Source organism: Aethalodelphis obliquidens, unplaced genomic scaffold (assembly GCF_003676395.1).
Source record: "Aethalodelphis obliquidens isolate GAN/ISIS:26980383/991018 unplaced genomic scaffold, ASM367639v1 scaffold30, whole genome shotgun sequence".
Taxonomy (NCBI): Eukaryota; Metazoa; Chordata; class Mammalia; order Artiodactyla; family Delphinidae; genus Aethalodelphis; species Aethalodelphis obliquidens.
The window spans coordinates 15,405,086-15,428,248 of record NW_020837974.1 but is presented as its reverse complement, the minus strand read 5'-3'; the positions used below and the strand labels follow the sequence as shown (position 1 = coordinate 15,428,248).

Genomic DNA, 23,163 nt, shown 5'->3' with positions numbered 1-23,163 from the left:
TTAAAGGGAGGCAACAGCTGAGGCCAGGACTTGTGGCAAATCTGCAGCCTCTCAGACCTTTGGCCGCGTGAGGAAGCGGCGGGTTAGAGGAGCAAAGGAGCGCGCATCCTGTCTACTGATTCGCCCCGCCCGCCTGACGAATCTGCGCCTGTTCAACTCGCCACTCAAATCTCCCCAGCTCTGGCTGGCCTCCTCTCCTCCGCCCCGCCCCCTTATCCTCAGGGATTAGTCGCTGCTTTCGTCGCCGCCGATTCGTCAAGGACCCCAGGCCAGAGCAGCTGGATAGCCGTGGTGAAGCCCACTCTCCGGGGGATGCGGCCAATCTCCAGGCTCCCTGGGCCGCAACTCTTGAGCCTTACAGCGCGCCGGCCGAGGCGAAGCCGCTATCTTCGGCCCCGTGGGTCTCCCGGCGGCGCCCGTGGCGAAAGTGCGAATACAGAAGCTGTGCCCGCTGGGCCTCGCGCAGGTGGCGGTGGTGTTTGGTGCGCGCGCCGGGGAGGTGGTGGTGGGGGGGCGCCGCCACCGCCACCGCTGCGGGGCCGGGTCTCGCGCTGTCGCCGCCGCCGCCACCGCCTCGCGCCGCTGAGGTGCCGCGCGGGGTGGGGGGAGGGGGAGCCGCTCGCCACGAGCGGGTGAGTGGGGCCGCGCCGCGCGTGCGCGGAGGTGGGGGGGCAGAACGCGCCGGGGCGGGAGGAGAGAGCAGCGGCGCGCGTTCCCCCCACCCCCCGCCCAGATTCGGGGCCGAAGCCGGGTCTCGAGCTCGGTCTCGCGGTGTTTCCAACGCCCCGAAAAGGTGCCACCTCTTGGCCAGAGGATCGGGGCGCGGGGACGCGAGCCGGTGTGTGGGAGCCGGAGCCCGGCTTGGCCTGGGCCGCTGGCGGGTGAGGAGGCGGGAGGGGGCGGGGCCTGCCAGGGGGCGGGGGAGGGGTCTTGTGCCGAGGCCAAGTGGGGCGCGCGCTAGGGAGAGCGGGAAGGTAAGGGGGCGCGAGATGGGCCTGGGGCCTTGAGGAGAGAGTTGGGAGGTGGAGAGAGAATGGGGTGTTGTGGTGAAAGAAGGTACTTGGGAGAAAATCTAGGGAAGCCTCGGGTCATGGTGAGGTGTGGAAACTGGGGTGATGGGGATACCTGGAGTCGGGGCTAGTCTGTGAGGGGCAGCAAGGGAGGCAGGCCTAAGTCCTGAGCCCCCTTGCGTATTCTTCTTTCCTGACAGTGTAAATGAGCAAAGATGGATCAGGAAGGTGGGGGAGATGGGCAGAAGGCCCCGAGCTTCCAGTGGAGGAACTACAAGCTCATCGTCGATCCTGCCTTGGACCCTGCCCTGCGCAGGCCTTCTCAAAAGGTGTACCGATACGATGGAATCCACTTCAGTGTCAACGTGAGTGCCCCAGGCTTTTCCTTACCATCTAGGGAACTCAAGCCCCATTCTCTGTTACCTCTGTTCAGCACCTAGAACTCCCATACCCATAGCTTGCCTTCTTTAAAGTGGGCAGCCAACACCCAGCTCTTTTGCATATGGGTCTCCAAATGGGCTCTAGAGCTCAACACTGATTTCTCCTTGAGTTGTCTTTCTGTTTCTGCTTTTCTTCCTAGGACTCAAAGTATATACCAGTGGAAGACCTCCAAGACCCCCGTTGCCACGTCAGGTCCAAAAACAGAGACTTTTCCCTCCCAGTCCCTAAGTTTAAGGTATGTGTCTGCTAGTCCCCTGGTGTGGTGGCCCTTGGAGGTGTGGAGGATCCATTCTGGTAGTCCAGTCTTAGTGTAGTGTAATAAAAGGGGGTTTTCCAATGAAAGGATCACAGCCAGATCTAATAATCTCTGAGACTGTGAGATTGAGTTGTTCTGGACAGGAGGTGTGTTTATTTTCTAGAAAGATATAGGTGAGGTGTCTCAAGCAGGGGTGTTAACTTTTTGAAGGATGAAGACAGGTCTAGCTGCTGCACCTATCACTGTGTACTTCTAGACAGCACATAGCAAAACAGTGCCCTGTGTGTCGCCCCAGTTTCTCAGTTAAGCGGAGTGACAACACCAGGGACTCCACCCCTGGAGTCCTCTGTTCCTCGCCCCTCCTCCGTCTCGTTTCCTCAGAGGATTCCCACATCCCTGTCCAGGCAGGAGACTCATCAGGACTTGGAGCACTGGTCCTAGGAAACTGGTGGTTCTTATTCTCCTTCGCTAATTCTTTCTTCTTCTTTTTTAAATAAGTCACTTGTGGGATTCTCTCATCCTTCTTTTTTCACTTTGTACACTTGTCCTGGACAATCTCTTTTCCACCCACAACTTTGACTATTACTGAAATGTTGATGACTTCCAAACCTCTGATCTGAGCCAAGATCAGTCTCTTGAACCCCAGACTTATACGCTTGCTGGAGGGACAGCTCCATCTGGAGGCCCCATAGAAACCTCAAGCTCAAGAGATGTAAAACAATTATCTTCACCCCTTTAGTCCTACTCTTCTTTATATTTTCCTTTTATTGATGAATGGCAACACTATCTACTCAGCTGCGCAAGCTAGAAACCTGGGAGTTGTCCTATGATTCTTCTGTCCTTAATGTGTCATCAAGTTGTGCTGACTCTTTTTTCTAAACACGTCTCTTTTTACCTTAATTTTTCTATCTCTGTTGCCACTCCTTTAATACAGACTTGTATTTATTTCCCCTGGCTTCCTCGCCTCCGTTCTCCTCTCCATTTTATTGCTGTCATTTGTCTCTGGTTTTACTGTTCTTTTATTTTTATTTATTTATTTATGTATTTTGCGGTATGCGGGCCTCTCACTGTTGTGGCCTCTCCCATTGTGGAGCACAGGCTCCAGACGCGCAGGCTCAGTGGCCACGGCTCACGGGCCCAGCCGCTGTGCGGCATGTGGGGTCTTCCCGGACCGGGGCACGAACCCGTGTCCCCTGCATCGGCAGGCGGACTCTCAACCACTGCGCCACCAGGGAAGACCTGTTCTTTTATTTTACTTTTGCTGCCAAGTCCACGTTTTTTGTGCATTGGTGTGTATGATCATTCATCTGACCAAGCCTCATCTCCTGCATGCCTGTGTTCTGTCCTGCCACGCACTTTGCAGTTTCTAGGCAATGCCATGTTATTTTATAGTTTTCTGCCCTATAGGTCCTGTCATTTTGGTGAACTCTGGTTTATCTGAAAAGCCCAGTTTGAATGACACCATCTTTATGAATTCTTTCCTGCCTCCAATCTGAACAAAGGTTTCCTTCTCTGGGCTCCCAAACACCCTGTCTCCACCTTTGCTGACACTTGTTTTGTCATGTTGCGATTGTGTGTGTCTGTCTTGTCTACTCTTCTGAATAGGAATCTCTTTTTTTCACATTTTTGTATTCCTAGTGACCAGTCCTTGGTAATGACTTAGTAAGAGCTGAACTGGTGAATTATTTCCATATAACTAGTTCTTTCCATGGAGGTTTAGTTTTCAGTTTGTGCGTTTCTTTTCCTGGTTCTTGTCATTATTCTGTGGTGAGAAGAATTCAGGGAAGAGAGGGGTCAAGACTGATGTATCCCTTGTTGGGACCCCTTTCCGCATTCCCTTGCCTCGTAGTTTCCCAGTTTTATCTCTCTTGGCCTCATGGATCTCGCTAAAATTTCCCAAAGGGCAAAGGAGCAGTGGTCAGTATTGAGACCCTGGACGTAACTACTGTCCTTTCCACAGCTGGATGAATTCTACATCGGACAGATCCCACTGAAAGAAGTGACTTTTGCAAGACTGAATGACAACGTGCGGGAGACCTTCCTGAAGGACATGTGCCGAAAGTATGGTGAGGTGGAAGAGGTAGAGATCCTTCTTCACCCCCGTACTCGCAAGCACCTGGGCCTAGCCCGTGTGCTCTTCACCAGCACTCGGGGAGCCAAGGAAACAGTCAAAAACCTCCACCTTACCTCCGTCATGGGCAACATCATCCATGCCCAGCTCGACATCAAAGGTGAGTTCTCCATCGCCTGCTGCCCACAGTTGGGCTCTGGCAGAGATGGTACACGCAAATGCCTATTGGGGCCAGGCAGGTGATCAGGTTCATGATTTCTCATCTGAAACCTTTGGGCCAGGTGTGTTTCTGATATCAGAATTTTACAGAGAGTTTATGGTACAGATACGGGTTTTGTTCTGTTTTGTTCTTTTAACATTTATTTACTTATTTATTTTGGCTGCTGCCGGGTCTTAGTTACAGCACGTGGGATCTTCCTTGCAGCATGCGGGATCTTTAGTTGCGGCATGGCGGGCTCTTAGTTGCAGCATGCGGGATCTAGTTCCCTGACCACGGATCGAACCCGGGCCCCCTGCACTGGGAGCGTGGAGTCTTAACCACTGGACCACCAAAGAAGTCCCCAGATACGGTTTTTTGTGTATTGTCTTTGGCAGGGTTGGGGCAGCACCCTTTAGTCTAGTGTATGACTGTATTTACAAGAAAACTTATGAAGAGTCACACTAGGTAGGATGAATAAGAACTATAGTAAATAGCCTGATACCAGGTTTTGACGCCAAATTCTAAAAACACGAGGTATTGAAATTTTGGATTGAGAATTAGGGACCTGTATAGGTGAGTGAAGCAGTCTTGGCTTCTGTGCTAAGGAGCAGTAGGGAGGGGTGGGGACTGTGGCATACCGTCTAGTGGCATCGGAAGGAGGCAGCTGTTAGTTGGCATTAGCCAGTTTGTAAGTGGGAATGAGGACTAACATAGATAGTTTTTCTTAAAGCCAAAAATCTAGGTTCTTGTGTGAAATCTCCTGGGTTTTAAACGTTGCATTCCTCCCTTGCCCTTGCCAATAGTTTCAGTGATTGTGTGGGGCAAATAAAACACAACGGTGGGCTGCCTTCAGGCTGCCATTTTGCAACTTCAGTTTATAAGATGAAGAGGATGGTGGGATGTAGCATCAGACGACTGGGTTTGAATTCTAGTTTTACCACTTTGTGCAGGTTAGTTTTCTTTAAGCCTATAAATTAAAATAGGGGTTCGGATGCTTCTCTCTCCTGGTGATCATCCAACATAGTAACGCACGTTAGAAGTGTTTTTGTAAACTGTGAAATGTCACCCAATACGTTGTCTGTAGTAGTTATTAGGTAGAGATGAGGTAGAAGAACTGAAAGCCCCAAACCCAAGACTCCAAGAAATCTTAGGAAGCTTGAGGCCCGAGAAAGAAGTGTGGGGACGTGAAATCAGAAAGGAGTTGTTTCCTCCATCTGACTCTGTTGGTTCCCATTTTCCTCCCTCCAGGACAACAACGAATGAAGTACTATGAACTGATAGTCAATGGCTCCTACACCCCTCAGACGGTGCCTACTGGGGGCAAGGCCCTCAGTGAGAAGTTCCAAGGCTCTGGTGCAGCCACTGAGACGGTGAGAAGCTTGTGGTTGCTTTAGCCCTAGCCACATGGGCCCGGTGCTTAGATGCCAGAAGCAGCCTTTGGGAGGTTCTGGACTTCACTGTTAAGTATAGGAAGAGCCAAGGAAAAGAGGCCTAGCTTTTTTCAAAAAGCAGGGAATTGGGGTTCTTGGTTTGGTGAAGGGCATATGGTCAAATGGTGCTTGATCTCTTTTCCTTTCTCCCTGCTCCACTCTCTCCCTCCAGACTGAATCCCGCCGCCGCTCCTCCTCCGACACAGCTGCCTTCCCAGCAGGCACTGCTGTGGTGGGCACTCCTGGCAATGGCACCCCCTGCTCCCAGGACACGAGCTTCTCCAGCAGCCGACAAGACACCCCATCTTCCTTCGGCCAGTTCACCCCACAGTCCTCCCAAGGAACCCCCTACACGTCTCGGGGCAGCACCCCCTACTCTCAGGATTCTGCCTACTCCAGCAGGTACAGCGGAAACACCCTCTGGGACCCCCAGATTCTGGGAGCTGCCACTGGGAAGAAGAAACCTAGAGTCTCTAAGAGGGGGTTGGGAGTAATTTGTCTTAGTTTCTCTGGATCCAGCCAACAAATCCCTGTCCTCAGGGAATTTACTCTCTAGCTAGGAACTTAGTAGCGTGTAGATCTTCCTTTGGGGGCAGCGTAGAGGGGTTTTGGGTACTGACAGCGGGGCAGCGGGGTTGGGGCATGCGGAGCTGAACCCAGCTAACCCCTCTGCACGCTTTCTCCAGCACCACTTCAGCCTCTTTCAAGCCCCGGCGGTCAGAGAACAGCTACCAAGATTCCTTCTCCCGCCGCCATTTCTCTGCATCTTCAGCCCCCACGACCACCTCTGCAGCCGTCTCCGCCACCACTGCGGCCACCGCCGCATCCTCCTCCTCTTCCTCCTCGTTGGCCTCGTCCTCTTCATCATCTTCTTCCTCATCCTCTCATTTTCGTGGTTCTGACTCAAACTACCCAGCATATTATGAAAGCTGGAATCGCTACCAACGCCATGCTTCCTACCCACCCCGCCGGGCAACTCGGGAGGAGCCCCCTGGGGCACCTTTTGCTGAAAATACAGCTGAGCGCTTCCCACCTTCCTACACCTCCTACTTGCCCCCTGAGCCCAACCGGCCTGCTGACCAGGACTACCGGCCCCCTGCCTCAGAAGCTCCACCCCCAGAGCCTCCAGAACCTGGTGGAGGCGGGGGTGGTGGGGGGCCCAGCCCTGAGAGGGAAGAAGCTCGGACCTCCCCCCGCCCAGCCTCACCTGCCCGTTCCGGCTCTCCGGCCCCAGAGACCACCAATGAGAGTGTGCCCTTCGCTCAGCACAGCAGCCTGGATTCCCGCATTGAGATGTTGTTGAAGGAGCAGCGTTCCAAGTTTTCTTTCCTGGCTTCTGACACCGAGGAAGAGGAAGAGAACAGCACCACGGGCCCTGGGGCTAGGGACACAGGGAGCGAGGTTCCTTCTGGGTCAGGTCACGGGCCCTGCACGCCCCCTCCAGCCCCGGCAAATTTTGAGGATGTGGCACCTACAGGGAGTGGGGAACCAGGAGCTACCCGGGAGTCACCCAAAGCCAACGGACAGAACCAGGTGAGGTTGGGTTGGGGTCAGCCAGGGGAAGTCCCTGGGATCCAGGAGGCAGAGTTGGGAGAAGGAAGGGAACTAGGCAAGAGAACAGAGATTTGAGGAAAAGCCCAAGGAACAGGCAGTAGCTTTCTGTGACCGTCCTCTGCACCCCTACAGGCTTCTCCATGCTCTTCTGGAGAGGACATGGAAATCTCCGACGATGACAGGGGCGGCTCACCCCCTCCGGCCCCAACACCCCCCCAGCAACCTCCCCCTCCTCCCCCTCCTCCTCCCCCTCCCCCTCCGTACATGGCTTCCCTTCCGCTTGCTTACCCTCCCCACCAGCCTGCCTATCTCCTCCCACCCCGACCTGATGGGCCACCGCCCCCCGAGTACCCCCCACCTCCTCCGCCACCCCCCCCACATCTATGACTTTGTGAACTCCTTAGAGCTCATGGATCGACTTGGGGCTCAGTGGGGAGGGATGCCCATGTCCTTCCAGATGCAGACCCAGATGTTAACTCGGCTCCACCAACTGCGGCAGGGCAAAGGATTGACCACTGCCTCAGCTGGTCCCCCTGGTGGGGCTTTTGGGGAGGCCTTCCTCCCATTCCCGCCCCCACAAGAGGCAGCCTATGGCCTACCATATGCTCTGTACACACAAGGGCAAGAAGGCCGAGGGGCATACTCCCGGGAGGCCTACCAGCTGCCTTTGCCCATGGCAGCCGAGCCCCTGCCCTCCTCCTCAGTCTCAGGAGAAGAGGCCCGGCTGCCTCCCAGGGAGGACGCAGAGCTGGCAGAGGGCAAGGCCCTGCCATCGGCAGGCACCGTGGGCCGTGTGCTGGCCACCCTAGTCCAAGAGATGAAGAGCATCATGCAGCGAGACCTCAACCGCAAGATGGTGGAGAATGTGGCCTTTGGAGCCTTTGACCAGTGGTGGGAGAGCAAGGAAGAGAAGGCCAAGGTGAGGGCCAGTGCCTGGGACTGGGGAGACCTGGGGCTCCACTGGAGAGAATAGACCTCCGGCTTCTTCAGGCTACACAGCTCAGAATAGGGAAGAGAGGTGATTGGGGCAAGTGGAGAGAGGGACTGTGGGCACTCGGTGGCATGCACAGCTGGGCCCAGGGGAGTTGGGGGGCACACAGAACAGTAGAAGAAGCAGGAGTCTGAGAGTCAGAAGAGCTTTCTCTTGGATCCACTGCTTCCTTGTGGTGGACGAAGCTCTTAAATCTCTCTGGGCATCAATCTGCAGGGTCTCCATTTGTAGCGTGGGAATAATAGTAGCAGCTTCATAAGATTGATGGACTGAATGAGCGGACTTTCGAGAAAATGCCTGTACAGGGGCTGGTGCGAGGGAGGTGTGGCATAGATGTGTGTCAGATGGAGAAGTGAGTAGATGCATTTCTGTATTCCCGGGGCCTGGGAGTAGTTCTGAGGCAGGAGGGAGCGCCTGGGTTCTGGAGCTTGGTCCCCCTACTGCCTGCAGCCATTCCAGAATGCAGCTAAACAGCAAGCCAAGGAGGAGGATAAAGAGAAGACAAAGCTCAAAGAGCCAGGCCTGCTGTCCCTGGTAGACTGGGCCAAGAGTGGGGGTACCACCGGCATCGAAGCCTTCGCCTTTGGGTCAGGACTGCGAGGAGCCCTGCGGCTGCCTTCTTTCAAGGTACCCAGGATTGTGATCTTGCCTAGTTGCGTGGGGAGAGGGGGTTAAGGGGGGCTTCCTTTCCTTGGAGTAAGGGTGCTTGGGAACCGTGAGTGTTTGGGTTTTAAAGGGCACCATCTCTTTTCATCTCCCAGGTAAAGCGAAAAGAGCCTTCGGAAATTTCAGAGGCCAGTGAGGAAAAGAGGCCCCGGCCTTCTACTCCAGCCGAGGAAGATGAAGATGGTGAGTGGGAGGTCAGGTGAAGCAGAAAGGAGGAAAAAGGCTGCTTCGATTCTGATGGGAAAGGAGGAGGCAGGGATGAAGGGGTGAAGGTGTCTTGAGGGCAAGGAGCCAAGTGAAGATTTGGAACAGGTTAGAGTAAAGCAGTTCTTTGAGATGTGAGAAGCTTCAGGTAGGGTTATCCCTGGATTTTAGCTGTGGTTTTTATTTCTGGTATGCTGACGTAAGTTTTCTGTGTTTCACTTTTTCCCCATAAGAGAGGAATAATCATGAGGTTAAAACAGGTTTTCTACCCAAGGTTACTATTTAATGCTTAAGCACTCTTACACCCTTTCTACCAGTTTGTCTAAGTCTGAGCTATAGGTTGACAGCTTCTGTGGCGGAAAACTTTCTTATTGAGTGTGATCTGCTTCCCTGGAGACCCGTTGGCCTTAGTACTATTTTCTTGGACCAGACATAACAAAATCACCTCCCTCTTCCACCCATCGCAGAACAAGATGAAAGATAAAATGGGTGCAATGTGTTTAAAACTGTATAAAGTGTGAAGTAAAATGTGCAGTTTTTATGTTTCTCTGCTGAGCTTCAACTTCTTGTCTGTAAAATGAGGTCTGTGTTGTGGGACTGTGAGAAAGGTCAGTGATGGTGTGTGCAGAGCTCCTTTCACAGGATAGGGCAACTCTTGCTGATGGTAAACTGCACTACTCATTTGGGCCTAGACGCTGAGCGAGAGAAGGAGGTTGGAGAGCCAGGACGTCCGGGGACCAAGCCCCCAAAACGAGATGAAGAGCGAAGCAAGACCCAGGGCAAGCACCGCAAGTCCTTTGCTCTGGACAGCGAGGGGGAGGAGGCATCCCAGGAGTCCTCCTCAGAGAAGGTGAGGAGCTGAGGCACCCGGTCCCTGCCAGGAGCCTACGTCCTGAGTTCCTGCCGCCATAGCCAGCTTCTCTCTGGGCTGGAGCCCTGGTAGCTGTGCTTCCTGGAGGACCAGTTGTCCTTCTTCTGTTAACTCCCCTTTGTCCGTTTCCTTAAGGATGAGGAGGACGAGGAGGAAGATGAGGATGATGAAGAGCGTGAAGAAGCCATGGATGCTGCAAAGAAGGAGACAGAGGCATCAGACGGTAAGCACGCACAGAGTACAGTCAAATTTTGGGGAAGGAGGGACTCAGCCACCTGTCCAGCCCTTTCCGAGCCCATGTAACCTGCCTGCTGGATTGATTGGCCATCTTTGCCTTCCCCCAAAACAACTGCCTTTTAGCCCCATCCTTTGGAACCTTTGGCCCACTGTAAACAATACCCAGAACACTCCCTCCTGCTTACCTCTGAAACATGCTGTCCCCTGAAGACAACCCAGTACAGCCCATTTATTTTCTCAAGATAAGGGGGCTGCATTCTCCTGCTGCCCCACTGTGCCTTTCCCCCTTTGGGCACTGCTCTTCCGTTAAGGCCCGGCCACCGACCTGTGCCTCCTTCTTCCCCTTGCTACAGCTGCTGGCACCAGACACAGCTCTGTTCTTCAGTTGAACACCTGTCTGTTCCTCCAGATTTATTGAGGCTTGAGTACATGGTTCAGTCTCTCTTTCATTCCTTTGCTCGGAAATAGATATCGAGCCCCTCCCGTGTGCCTGGCACCGTTCTAGGTTTTAGGGAAATATCAACGACCAAGACACATGTGGTCCCTGCCTTATTGGAGCTTGTGATTGGTTAAGGGGGGGAGGCGGGGACTTGACATACAAGTGGACAAATAGTAGCACCTCAAGTAGAGATACTTGCTTGAAGAAGATGAACTAGCGTAACGCGGTAGGGAGTGACAGGGTCAGGGAACAGGGGAAAGGTGGACTGTTTTACATCTGATGGTGAAGGGATGCCTCCGAGAGGTGCCATTTCAGCAGAGGCCAGAATTATGAGAACGGTGATCTGAGAGCCTCTTGCTCAGGAAAGCAGAGGGCGAGGTCATCTGCTGAGAGTGAGGGGTGCAGACCCTACACATCCACTTGGTCACCAATTCCTGTCCGTTTTACTGCTTCAGTGTTTCTTGAATTTGTCACCTCCCTTGTTCCTGCTCTCTTGCCTTTCTCACTCAGAGTCTGCAGCAGTTTTTTTTGTTTGTTTGTTTAATTAATTAATTTATTTATTTTTGTCTGTGTTGGGTCTTTTTTGCTGCGCGCGGGCTTTCTCTGGTTGTGGTGAGCGGGCTTCTCATGTGGTGGCTTCTCTTGTTGCAGAGCATGGGCTCTAGGCGTGCGGGCTTTAGTAGTTGTGGCACGTGGGCTCCAGTAGTTGTGGCACGTGGGCTCCAGTAGTTGTGGCACGTGGGCTCCAGTAGTTGTGGCTTGTGGGCTCTAGAACACAGGCTTAGTAGTTGTGGCGCACGGGCTTAGTTGCTCCATGGCATGTGGGATCTTCCTGGACCAGGGCTCGAACCGGTGCCCCCTGCATTGGCAGGCGGATTCTCAACCACTGTACCACCTGGGAAGCCTCTGCAGCAGTTTTGACTGTTTTCCCCATTTCTGTTTCCATCCCTCTCATTTCAATCCATTTTCTAGCCTGCTGATGGAATCTTTCCTAAAATGCACACCTGACCCTTTACTCTCCCCCATTAAGTCTCTTCCTGGCTCCGTGTCTTCCACAGGTGACTTCTCAGCCTGATGCTTTAGGCCATTTGTGATCTAGCTCCTGTTTATCTGTTCAGCTTCATCCTGCCATTCTCCAGACCCCTATTCGATTATGTTCCTCCAAGACTCTGAAATTCTTAATTTCTTAGAGCCCTTCCAATGTATTACCACTCCCAGAGGCATAGACCATATAACGTTTTCTAAGCTTATTTTACCCTGGAATCCTTTTTCAGAGTCTGTTGTCCAGGCAGTGTCTATAAGACCCACTTTGGGAAAAGCTTTGGTGGTTAGGGCAGGCTGCTTGCCAGTCTCCAAGGGCACCATCTTCTCTTACCTTTGACATCCCCACTCAGCCCCCGCGTCTGCTGGGCGGACTCCTTGTCCTTCTTGACTTCAGCATCTCCTTCACAGGGATGCCTTCCCTGACTTGATCAACCAGGCAGAATCCAGGGCTTCCCTTTGCCTGTTCCACTAGCTCTTCATACTGAAGTTTATCACACTGTGGACAGATTGGGTGCTTCTCCAACTCCTTGAGAGTAGGAATCCCCAGCACCTAGCACAGAGCCTAACACATCCCTAGTAGTGAGTCAGTGAATGAACCCACGGCTTGACCAAGTGAGGGGTCTTCTCACCTCGCCTGATTCCCCCTTCTGGATTTCCAGGCGAGGACGACGAAAGCGATTCGTCCTCCAAATGTTCTCTGTATGCTGACTCAGATGGTGAGAATGATAGCACATCGGACTCTGAGAGCAGCAGCTCATCCAGCTCCTCATCTTCTTCATCTTCATCTTCTTCTTCATCGTCCTCCTCATCATCTGAGTCCTCCTCTGAAGAAGAAGAGGAAGAGGAGCAGCCAGCAGTCATACCCTCAGCATCATCACCCCCCAGAGATGTCCCCGTGCCCCTGCCAGCACCTGCGGAGGAGCCTGAGCCAGAAAGAGTTGCAGACTCCCCAGTAACACCTCTCCCCGAACAGAAGTCTCCAGCAAGACCTGCAGGTAGGTGGTATGGAACTGTTGTTGTAGTCTTTGTGTATGTGTGTGTCTGTCTTCATGGGAACAGTGTGGTTGACGTTTATTAATTGTATGCAAGTGTGTGACTTTGTTGGAAAACATACAAAATTGGATGGAAGTCACTATCTCCTGTCACTCCTCCCTTGGAGACATTTATGTCCTAACACACTCAGACTGCACTGCCATAAACAGTTTTCAGAGTTAGACCAGGGTGTTTGGCTGATAAAGTAAAACAGAATGATCTTTTCCCAAATAAGTTAAAGAGAGAATTCCCAACTTAGTAAATTTCTCCTACCAGTTTTTCTTAAGCCTTTTCCTTAATGTGTAGTATATACCTGATTAAATGGTCAAATTGGATAGATAATAACTATTAACATAAACTCAGAACTTAATTCTGTCTTTGCTTTCCTTTGTGGATTTGTACATTCAATTGTTATTTTATATCACACGCATAATGTATCTTGCTGAGTGAACTGTTCCTTCAGGCAATAGATACTTATTTACTGAATCCTTACAGTGGGTGCAAGGGATGTGATGGCATGCACAATAGGCACTGTTTTTACTGTCATGATGCTTACGGTCTATAGGGAGAGACAGTTTAATCTTTACTAAAGAAAATCTGTGACTACAAACTGTAAGAGCCATGAAAGAAAAGTACAGGGTACTCTGAGAACCTGAGCATGTCTGTGAGGAAGTCTTCTCCGCGGAAGCACCATTGGGCTGAAATCAAGCCAAAGCAGGCGGGAGGGTGTGATTAGCATGTGCAAAGGCCCCAAGGCAGAGTAAGTGGCATGTTGGGAGACAAAAAAGAAAGCTCATCTTCTGGAGAGCTGAGAGTGAGGGGGAGCTGGGGTGGCCTAAACTGGAGAGATTAGCAAGGGCTGGATCATGCAAAATGAGCAGGCCACACTAGGAATTTGGGCTTTATCTTGAGGGCAGTGGAATGCCATCAGAGGACTGACGTGGTTGTATTTGTGTTTTGAAAAGATGCAGTGCAGAGAAAACTTGGAGAGGGGCCAGAGTTTGTGCAGGGAGATTAAGAGGCTCTTGCAGGAAGTAAGGCAAGCAATGGTGGTAACTTGGAGTAGGTTGCTCTTATGGTGGAATTAACTCAGTTTTCAAGTTATCCTTCAAAGATGCATGTGGCCTTCCAGAGATCTCTCTCGAACATTATTGAGAATCCATGGTCTGAGATAGGCAGTGAGCACAGGAGGACCTCCTAGCACTGAGGCGTTCTCTTCTGGCCCAGAACCCATGAGAGAAGGAGTCGAGGTTCTGATTAATCCTAAGACGCCTCTCAGTCTCTTCGAAGTCAATCGGTGGCAGAAGAGGGGACAGCAATCTCAGTACTCTTTCATTTTCAGGGTAGGAAGAAAAAGTGGGATGTGATCAGATTTGCATTTCAGAAAGATCATTCTCACAGGAGGGGGAGGGATGTGGAAGAGGTAAGGAGGGAGGTGGGGCAGCTAATGAGACGGTTTGAAAGGATGCAGGTAAGCGAAGGGCCTGAACCAAAGCCAGGGTGGTTACAGTGAGGTGCGGGGAGTGGAAGTGGGGATGAGGGTTTCAGAGAAATTTAGGACATAGAACCACTTGGTTAAACTACTTCGAGAACCAGAATTTGGAAGAAGGCTGATGCATTTAATTGGGGTTGAGTTTCGTGTCCCTCTGGGACCTCCAAGTAGAAACAGTCAGTGGGCTGTTGGATCAATAGATCTGAAGCTCTACACCTGAAACTACCACAACACTGTTAATCAACTATATTCCAATATAAAAAGTTAAAAAAAAAAGATTGAAGCTCTAGAAAACAGTAGGCTGGAAATGCGATAGGTATTTGAAAGTATGGGTGTGAGTACACTTGTGTATACCTTGGAAGGATGTATGGAATGAGAGAAGGGGGCCAGAGCCTTAATTGTCTTACAAGAGATAGGGGGGCGGAGTGGAGCCAGAGGAGGCTGGAAAGGAGTGATCAGAGAGGTGGAAGGAAACCAGGGAGCTCGGGTTTTCAAAAGGAGGGAGTGGCCTGTATTGGAAGGCCACAAAAGGAAAAGCATCTGTTGGATTTGTCAGTTAAGAGGTCACTGGTGACCTTATCAATTTCAGTAGCATGGCTCAAGTTAGGGGGTGTTAAGGAGTGAGGGCAGGTGATAGATAACCAGTCTTTTGGAAGGGTAAGCTACTCTTGCGAAAGAAGACAGTTGAGGGGTGGTACTTAATGATATTAGTTAACGTTAATTGAGTAGATCCCATGTGCGGGATCCCATGTGCCAGCCCTAGCATGTTGCAAAGTTGCAAATTTCACTTTCTCATTTACTCCTCACAACATCTCTGCTACTCCCATTTTACAGATGAGGAATTTGAGGCTTAGTGAGTTGTTCAAGGTTACCCAACTGGAATTGGAGAGACAGCAAGAAAATGCAGGGTTGGTGGAGGGTTACCTTTTCAAAGTACGTGAGACTGGAGTGTGTTCATACACTGAAGGGACGAGGGAGCTGGTGGATGGGTCAGGAGAGAGAGGAATCCTTGCTGGAGCAGCGCACCTGGGGGGGATGGACCCTCTAGGTCAGATGCAGATCTCTCCGTAAATGGGGAAGCAGGGAGTTGTGGGGTTTCAGCCGAAGGCCTCCTTTTCCTCTCTTCAGTAGGAAGGCAGGACATTTCTGAGCATGAGGGGGCATGAGTGGAGTAGAAGCCTGGAGTATGAGGAGGGTAGGGAGTGAGGATGAAAGCTGACTAGGATCGCCAGCAACTCAGAAGCCCTGCTGAGGCTGGGGGTTGGGGTGAAGGAGGAGAGAAGGCAGGTGGTTGGGTGGATTCCGGGTTAGGGGTCTACAGGGTGGAAGTGGTGGAAGGCTGCAGAAAGTAGCTTGGAAGGAGAGGACGAAGCAAGGGCCGCTGTGGTCTGGGCACGACCCAGAATGAAGTTAATTTAGGGGGAGGGTGGTGGGCTAGAGGGCGGGGCGATAGAGGATGGGAAATTGAACAGGTACAGTGGGGTGAACTGAAAGGACCTGGGGAACTGTGGTCAGAGTGTCACCGTCCAACGTGGAGGGGGTGACAAGGTCGGGTGTGTGACTGGTGGAGGGTAGCTGAGGATGAGTGAATGTGAGAATCTGGCAAACAGGTGGGCTATCAGAGTCCCTTAGGTAGATGGCAGAGGTGGGAGAGGAGAGGAAAATTAAGGCCAGTCCCTTGGCTTTTAGAGAATGGTAGGGAAAACCGAGCTACCAAGGACACAACTGGTTAGAGGCCTGTGTGGCCCAATGGCAGGAGCCTAGGAGAGGGCTTGTCTGGTAGATCCCAGGGACAGGGGCCTGGACACCTTTAGGACTTGCTCTTCTGTCTTCCCCTCTGATTCATCCCTCTCTCCTGCAAATGGTCTTCCTTCTCCATTCCATCAGAGGATATCTGCCCCCACAGACAGACTCCCTCCTGTCTTTTTTTTTTTTAAGATTTATTTCTATTTATTTATTTATTTTGGCTGCACCGGGTCTTAGTTGTGGCACTTGGGATCTTCACTGCAGCATGTGGGATCTTTTACTTGTGGCATGAGGTCTTAGTTGTGGCATGAGGGCTTCTTAGTTGCAGCATGTGGACTCTTAGTTGCAGCATGCGTGTGGGATCTAGTTCCCCGACCAGGGTTCGAACCCGGGCCCCCTGCATTGGGAGTGTGGAGTCTTACCCACTGGACCACCAGGAAGTCCCACCCCCTTCTATCTTAGAACCTTATCCTTAGGGAAGTTTCTGGTTGGGCTGGCTTGGGTCATTTAGCCATCAGTTAATGATGGCCGGGGCACAGGGAGGGAGTGGGGTAGGTCATGCCGTAGAAACAGTGGCTTCTGGGAGTTGTGTAGACTGGGCAGGTAACCTGAAAGTTGCCTCCCTAAATGATGAAAGGCCCTGCCAGCTTTCCTTCAGGACGGGGAGCAAAAGGGAAGTCTGTGGGAAGAAGCTGAGTCGGGGGTGGCGGGTGGAATTTGTTCTCAAGGCCCAGGCTTCCAGAGGGCCCAGTGCGCTAGGTTGGGAGGATGGATCAGAGGAGAGGTCCGCCCCAAAGCGCTGGAGAGGAGAGGATGTGAGAGGACTCCTAGGACCTGGGGGACCGGGGACCAGCACCTGGGACCTCACTAGCTTCAGAGCGTGGGTTTCTCCTGGCTGAGAGCCCAGGGGTGTCCAGACCCTCGGGAGACAGGAGGCTGAGGGTGTGTCGGTTGAGGCAGTGGACACATGTTGATCACTGCCTACTCAGGCCAGGCCTGGTGCTGGCTGCCCTTAGCTCTGTGGGTGGTAGGGCCAGACCTGTAGCCGCTGAGTCCCAGGCTAGGAGGTCCAAAGCAGCGAGGGGCAGTGGGTAAGACCCCGAACTCAACCCAGGCTGCCCTGGGATGCAGGTCTTGTTCTGTCACTTGCTAGCTGGGTGACTTTGGGCAGGTTATCAGCCTCTCTCTGTCTTGACTTCCGTATCTGTAAGAAGGCATTAATAATAGTACTTACCTCATAGCATCGTATGAGAATGAAGTGAGTACCTACTGTGTGTGAAAGGCTGGGATTGGTGCTTGGCACAAAATTCTAGCTGTTAATCTGCTGCAGCCAATTTGAAGATGGCAGTTGAGAACCACCAGCCTTCTGGTTCTGAGAGGAAGATGTTACCAATGTCTGAGGAAACTGGGGAAGGCTTTACAAAGGTGGTGTCATTGAGCTGGGTCCAAAATCTGCGTGTGGACTTTCTGGATGGGCGAAAGGAGAGAGGCATTCCGAACAAAGGGAACCATGTGAGCAAAGGGCCGGGGGCCTGAAAGGCCATGCCTGCTTGACTGGCTAAAACCTAGGATGAGAGGGCAAGGCTGTGGACCGGTCATGGGGATGGGTCAGGTCTGCAGGACAGGGCTGGGCCCTGGGGAAAGGGCTATGCATGCCTTGAGCAATGTTCAGACCCCAGCACTCAGCAGCAGGCCTGGGGGTGTCCACAGAGGGAGGATTTGCTCCCCATCCCTGTTGGCTGGGGAGAGACAGCACTGCCTGCTCCTCATCCTTGGGACCTCAGCTTCACCCTCAGCTTCTTTTTATTTATTTATTTATCTATGGCTGTGTTGGGTCTTCGTTGCTGCTCGCAGGCTTTCTCTAGTTGCGCTGAGCAGAGGCTACTCTTCGTTGTGGTGCGAGGGCTTCTCATTGCGGTGGCTTCTCTTATTGCAGAGCACGGGCTCTAGGTGCGCAGGCTTCACTACTTGCGTCACACGGGCTCAGTAGTTGTGGCTCGCAGGCTCAGTAGTTGTGGCTCATGAGCTCTAGAGTGCAGGCTCAGTCTTTGTGGCACACGGGCTTAGTTGCTCCGCAGCATGTGAGATCTTGCTGGACCAGGGATTGAACCCATGACCCCTGCATTGGCAGGCGGATTCTTATCCACTGCGTCACCAGGGAAGTCCCACCCTCAGCTTCTTGAGGGGAGACTTCCTGACCCCTTTCTCACTTGGGCAGGTCCACAGTGCAATTTTATAAAATAGTTTAATGAAAAGATTCAGTTTCTTACGTTGTATCTTTTTCACCTCACTGAACAAAGAATATTGTTTGTAGTCAAAATAATGGATGCTTTAATTCAGATCTGGACAACTGCATCCTGGTTATAAAATGCAGCTGACAAAAGGTTGTCTGATCTCTGTGTCTAGTTGTTGGATGTGGTTCTGTCACCGCCAGGCTTGGTAAAAAGACTAGAGTCCAAGCGTGTGTTTCCTTTGAGCCCCTACCCCTGCCCTTCAGAGATCGGCTGCACATGTGTTTCATGTGATTGTCTCCATCGGACTAGAAGTTCTGTGAGGGCAGGAGTGTCTGTAGGGAGCTGAGGAGTGAGGGCAGCTGGGGTGTGGACTCCCCAGGGAGGCTGGCCAGGTTCTTGCCGGTAGCGAATCTGTGATGACGTTCGGCCGAGAAGCTGACCCTCTCCTTTTCCCCGTGTGCTTCCCTCCCCAGGTTTCACGGAGGAACCGCCCCCCAGTGTGCCCCAGCCAACCCCAGAGCCACCGGCTGGACCCCCGGCCCCTGCCCCCCGCCCCGACGAGCGCCCCTCCTCTCCCATCCCCCTCCTGCCCCCACCTAAGAAACGCCGGAAAACCGTCTCCTTCTCTGCGGTGGAGGAGGTGCCGGCCCCAGAGCCTCCTCCCGCTGCCGCACCGCAGGTCAAGTCTCCCGGCCCCGCCTCCCGCAAAGTCCCCCGGGCCGTGGAGCGGACCATTCGCAACCTGCCCCTGGACCACGCGTCTCTGGTCAAGAGCTGGCCCGAGGAGGTGTCCCGAGGAGGCCGGAGCCGGGCTGGAGGCCGATGCCGCTCCACCGAGGAAGAGGAGGCTGAGCCAGGGACAGAAGTGGACCTGGCCGTGCTGGCCGACCTGGCTCTGACCCCAGCCCGACGCGGGCTGCCCGCCCTGCCCACTGGCGACGACTCAGAGGCCACAGAGACATTGGACGAGGTGGACCGCCCGGGCCCCCTGCTCAGCCACATCCTCCTGGAGCACAACTACGCCCTGGCTGTCAAGCCGCCACCCTCCACGCCGGCCCCTCGGCCCCTGGAGCCAGTTCCTGCCCCTGCAGCCCTCTTCAGCTCCCCGGCAGACGAGGTCCTGGAGGCCCCTGAGGTGGTGGTGGCTGAGGCAGAGGAGCCAAAGCAGCAGCAGCAGCAGCAAGAGGATGGGGAGGAGGAGGAGGAAGAGGAGTCGGAGTCATCAGAGAGCAGCAGCAGCAGCAGCAGCGACGGCGAGGGGGCCACCCGGCGGCGCAGCCTCCGCTCCCACACCCGGCGCCGGCGGCCGCCCCCGCCGCCCCCGCCCCCGCCCCCCCCCACCTACGAGCCCCGCAGCGAGTTTGAGCAGATGACCATCCTGTATGACATTTGGAACTCGGGCCTGGACTTGGAGGACATGGGCTACCTGCGGCTCACATACGAGCGGCTGCTGCAGCAGACTAGTGGGGCTGATTGGCTTAACGACACCCACTGGGTCCATCACACCAATATCCTGAGCCCCGGAGGCTGGCCTTCTCAGGACAGGGAGGCAGGCCCGGGGGGGCGGGAGGGCTTCCCTGCGGTCGCTCAGCCGGGCACTGTCCTGTTGAGATCGTTCCTAGGGTCTGCATTGGCCTCCTTCCCTGGCCAGTTCTCTGCCATGTTCAGCTTGGGTATTTATTTCTCCCCTGGCTACCAAGCCACCATTGCTCTCTGTTTCATGCCTCTTTTCTGCCTCCCAGAGATTTTGTGGCAGGAAAGGTGGGGTCTAAGACTTATTTCTCTCCATCTCTCTGTCCTCACACTGAGTATGCTCAGGACCTCCAGCTAAGGTCAGTCGCCCTTTCCTTGGGCTGGGACTGCGGGGGAGAGAGGAGCGGAGCCCCAGGGATCTGGCTGGTGAGGACCCCGTTCTCTTCCTTAACACCCTGCACTCACCAACCTGAGCACTCCGAAACGCAAGCGGCGGCCCCAGGACGGGCCCCGCGAGCACCAGACAGGCTCGGCCCGCAGCGAGGGCTACTACCCCATCAGCAAGAAGGAGAAGGACAGGTACCTGGACGTGTGCCCCGTCTCGGCCCGGCAACTGGAAGGAGCGGACACTCAGGTGAGGCTCTGCCCTGGTACCTGCCCACTGGCGGCATCTTCTTCCCATTAGTTCTCCTGTCACTTACCTCCTCCCTGCCCTGCACCTCACAGGGGACTAACCGTGTGCTTTCGGAGCGCCGTTCTGAGCAGCGGCGGCTCCTGAGCGCCATCGGCACCTCTGCCATCATGGACAGTGACCTGCTGAAGTTAAACCAGCTCAAGGTGAGGAGTGGGGACTGAGGAGGGAAGGGGCGCCACTGGAAGACAGCGTTGTGGAGCCCCCTAGGGGTGGGCCGGCGGCGAGTGGCCAGAACACCCTCCTGCCCCGGAGGTCTGAGGAGAGGCAAGCAGCAGCTAGGTTGAGGGGGACGTCCAGCAGCACAGTCTGCCTTCCGCCCTCTAGTTCCGGAAGAAGAAGCTCCGATTCGGCCGGAGCCGGATCCATGAGTGGGGGCTCTTTGCCATGGAACCCATCGCAGCTGACGAGATGGTCATCGAATACGTGGGTCAGAACATCCGCCAGGTGAGGCCCCACGCCCAGCCCCTGCCTGACCTGACGGCAGCCTGGGATGCCAACATGAGAACCACCCGGCCCTCGGGGTCCCTCCTGGCTCTGAGACTTAGCCAGTGAAACCTGCTTTTCTTTTTTTCCCTTCCTTCCTTCAACAACTAGTAATGGGTACTAGTAAACTAGATGTAAATGATCCAGCAAGAAACATAAGGATGGTGTTGGGTTGATACGAAAGGCGGTGTTCAGGGAGGCAGGGGAGGTGGGAGCACAGTGATGTTTAAACCAGGGGCTGAAGGATGCTGAGCAACTCCCAGGCCCGGGTGAGGGGGAGGGTGCTCTCCACTGTAGGACGGCACATGCAAAGGCCTGGATGCAGGATGGTCTTAGGGCAAGGAGGTCAGTATGGCCACTTGGAAAAACTAGGGCCAGTGGCAGCAACGTGAGGCTGGAGGGGGCCGGTGGAGGCCGGATGCCGCAGAGTTTGGGAGCCACGTTAATGAGTTTGGACCAATGGTGAGAGGAGAAAAGTTGCTGCGAAGTGTTAAGCAGGAGAGGACTTTGGAAGTTAGTAAGTTCCATCTGACTGCAGCGTGCAGAGAGAACTGGAGGCTGAGACGGCGGGGTGGGGCTGTTGCAGAGATCCCAGCCGAAGGCGGGGGTGGCTTGGACTAGGCAGTGGGTCCAAGGTAGCTGGCAGGACCAGGCAACGAGTTGGTTCTGGGGAATGAGGGCGAGGGCCAAGGCGAGATGGTTTCTCGGTGCTGCCTTTAGCAGCTGGGAGTAGGTAGGGCTGCCAGTGAGATAGGGAGCAAGGAGGAGCGGATGTGTGGTCAAGATGAGCTCTTGTCAGGACACGTGAAGTTGCAGTGACCGGGGGACATCTACCGGGTGTCGCCCAGCAGTTCCACTGAGGTGGATTTGGCTGGAGATGGAAGTTTGGGAGGAGTTCCCGCCACTTAGCTGGCAGTTGAAGCCCTGGAAGAGAGTGAGATCACCCAAGAGGAGTGTGCAGAGGGTTTATCGTCCTGTTTTCTGGGAAACGAGGTCCTCCCTCTACCCAAGAATGTGGGCCCTGGCGTGGACAGCAGCAGCCGTGGGCGCCTGTTTTGGAGAGAGGGTCCTGGGAGAAGGGATGAGTAGGATTCAGTCCGTGAAACGGCCACTGTCATCTCAGGAACCGACCCAGTCCCCACGGGCTGTCCCGTGGGCCAGGCAGACACTCCAGGAGGAGACAGTGACCGCTTCTCCTGCCCAATGGCCAGTGCAGACTTCCCTGGGGTCCTGTGGGTGACTTTGTCATAACGGCAGACAAAGGTATTGGGAGGTGGGGGTCCTGGAAGCAAAGTCAGGAGTCAGCACCTTGGGGTAGCAGGTACCAGAGGGAGAGCTGTGGATCCAGGACAGGCCAGTGAGGCTCCCAGGGTGGCAGCTGGGAGACTGTCCAGACCCCCCATCACAGGGTCTGGTGGGGTCAGGCCTAGCCCGGCAGGAAGCTGAGGGGAAGCCCCGTGACCATCGCACCCTGTCCTCTATTAGATGGTGGCCGACATGCGGGAGAAGCGCTACGTGCAAGAGGGCATTGGCAGCAGCTACCTGTTCCGGGTGGACCACGACACCATCATCGACGCCACCAAGTGTGGCAACCTGGCGAGGTTCATCAACCACTGCTGCACGGTGCGCAGGGGGCCGGACTGGGGGGAGCGGACGGGGCAGGGGCCGAGGGGGCGGCGTGACTCACGCTGACCTCTTCCTGTAGCCCAACTGCTATGCCAAGGTGATCACCATCGAGTCCCAGAAGAAGATCGTGATCTACTCCAAGCAGCCCATCGGCGTGGATGAGGAGATCACCTATGACTACAAGTTCCCGCTGGAGGACAACAAGATCCCTTGTCTGTGTGGCACCGAGAGCTGCCGCGGCTCCCTCAACTGAGGTGGGGCAGGACTGGTGCCCTCACCCCTATTTATTCCCCTTGGTGCCCTGAGCTCCCAGCCCACCCAGCCTTAGTGGGCTCAGCAGGGCCCACATGCCCCATCTCCAGATGTGGGGTTGGGGGGCCCCGAGCCTAGCGAGGGAGCCTCAGTCCCTTGAGGCAACTTCCGCTTCCCTTCTTGCCCCTGCCCACCCACCCCGATTTTTTTTCTTTGCGGAGAAGAAGCTGTAAATGTTTTGTAGCTGCCAGCAGCTGTTTCCTGTGGAAACCTGGGGTGCCGGCCTGTACAGATCCTGTTCTTGGGGGGGCTGCATAGCCCCCTTGCTCTGTGTTAATGGGGACTTCCCCTCTGTGCCCTGCGTGCACCCCTCCCCAGTTTAGGGGTCTCTAGGGGCAGTGGCCATGTTCTCCCCCTGGAGGGGGGCCCTGCGCCCCCAGTCCTGGGGACTCTGTGCCTGGAACCCTGCCTCGTCTTTTGTTCCTGCCAGACCCTGTGGGTCACCCTCCCACCCTGGTGTCTGGAAGCTCTGGCTTCGCCAGGCCCGGATGGTGGGGGGCGGGCCCTTCCTGTTGGGCTGGACTGTACATATGTTAATAGCGCGAACCCAACGCCACATTTTTATAATTGTGATTAAACTTTATTGTTACAAAAGGGCTTTGTCAGTATCTTTGGGGAACAGCAGGGTGGGATGGGGGTTGAGGACAGAGGGTGGGGC

At 54.3% G+C, this 23,163-nt stretch overlaps 1 protein-coding gene across 1 annotated transcript; it reads left to right on the top strand.

Moving 5' to 3' along the window:
• Positions 1-952: 952 nt before the first annotated feature.
• Positions 953-23,099, top strand: SETD1A (SET domain containing 1A, histone lysine methyltransferase). The gene is given in 19 exon segments (XM_027126339.1): positions 953-1,375; positions 1,591-1,686; positions 3,668-3,938; positions 5,226-5,347; positions 5,580-5,809; positions 6,094-6,940; positions 7,094-7,330; positions 7,332-7,880; positions 8,403-8,579; positions 8,714-8,801; positions 9,515-9,672; positions 9,829-9,916; positions 12,073-12,408; positions 18,391-19,425; positions 19,852-20,024; positions 20,117-20,227; positions 20,409-20,528; positions 22,053-22,190; positions 22,273-23,099. Coding segments are annotated over 19 exon segments (5,100 nt in total). The 5' UTR covers positions 953-1,225; the 3' UTR covers positions 22,447-23,099.
• Positions 23,100-23,163: the final 64 nt, after the last annotated feature.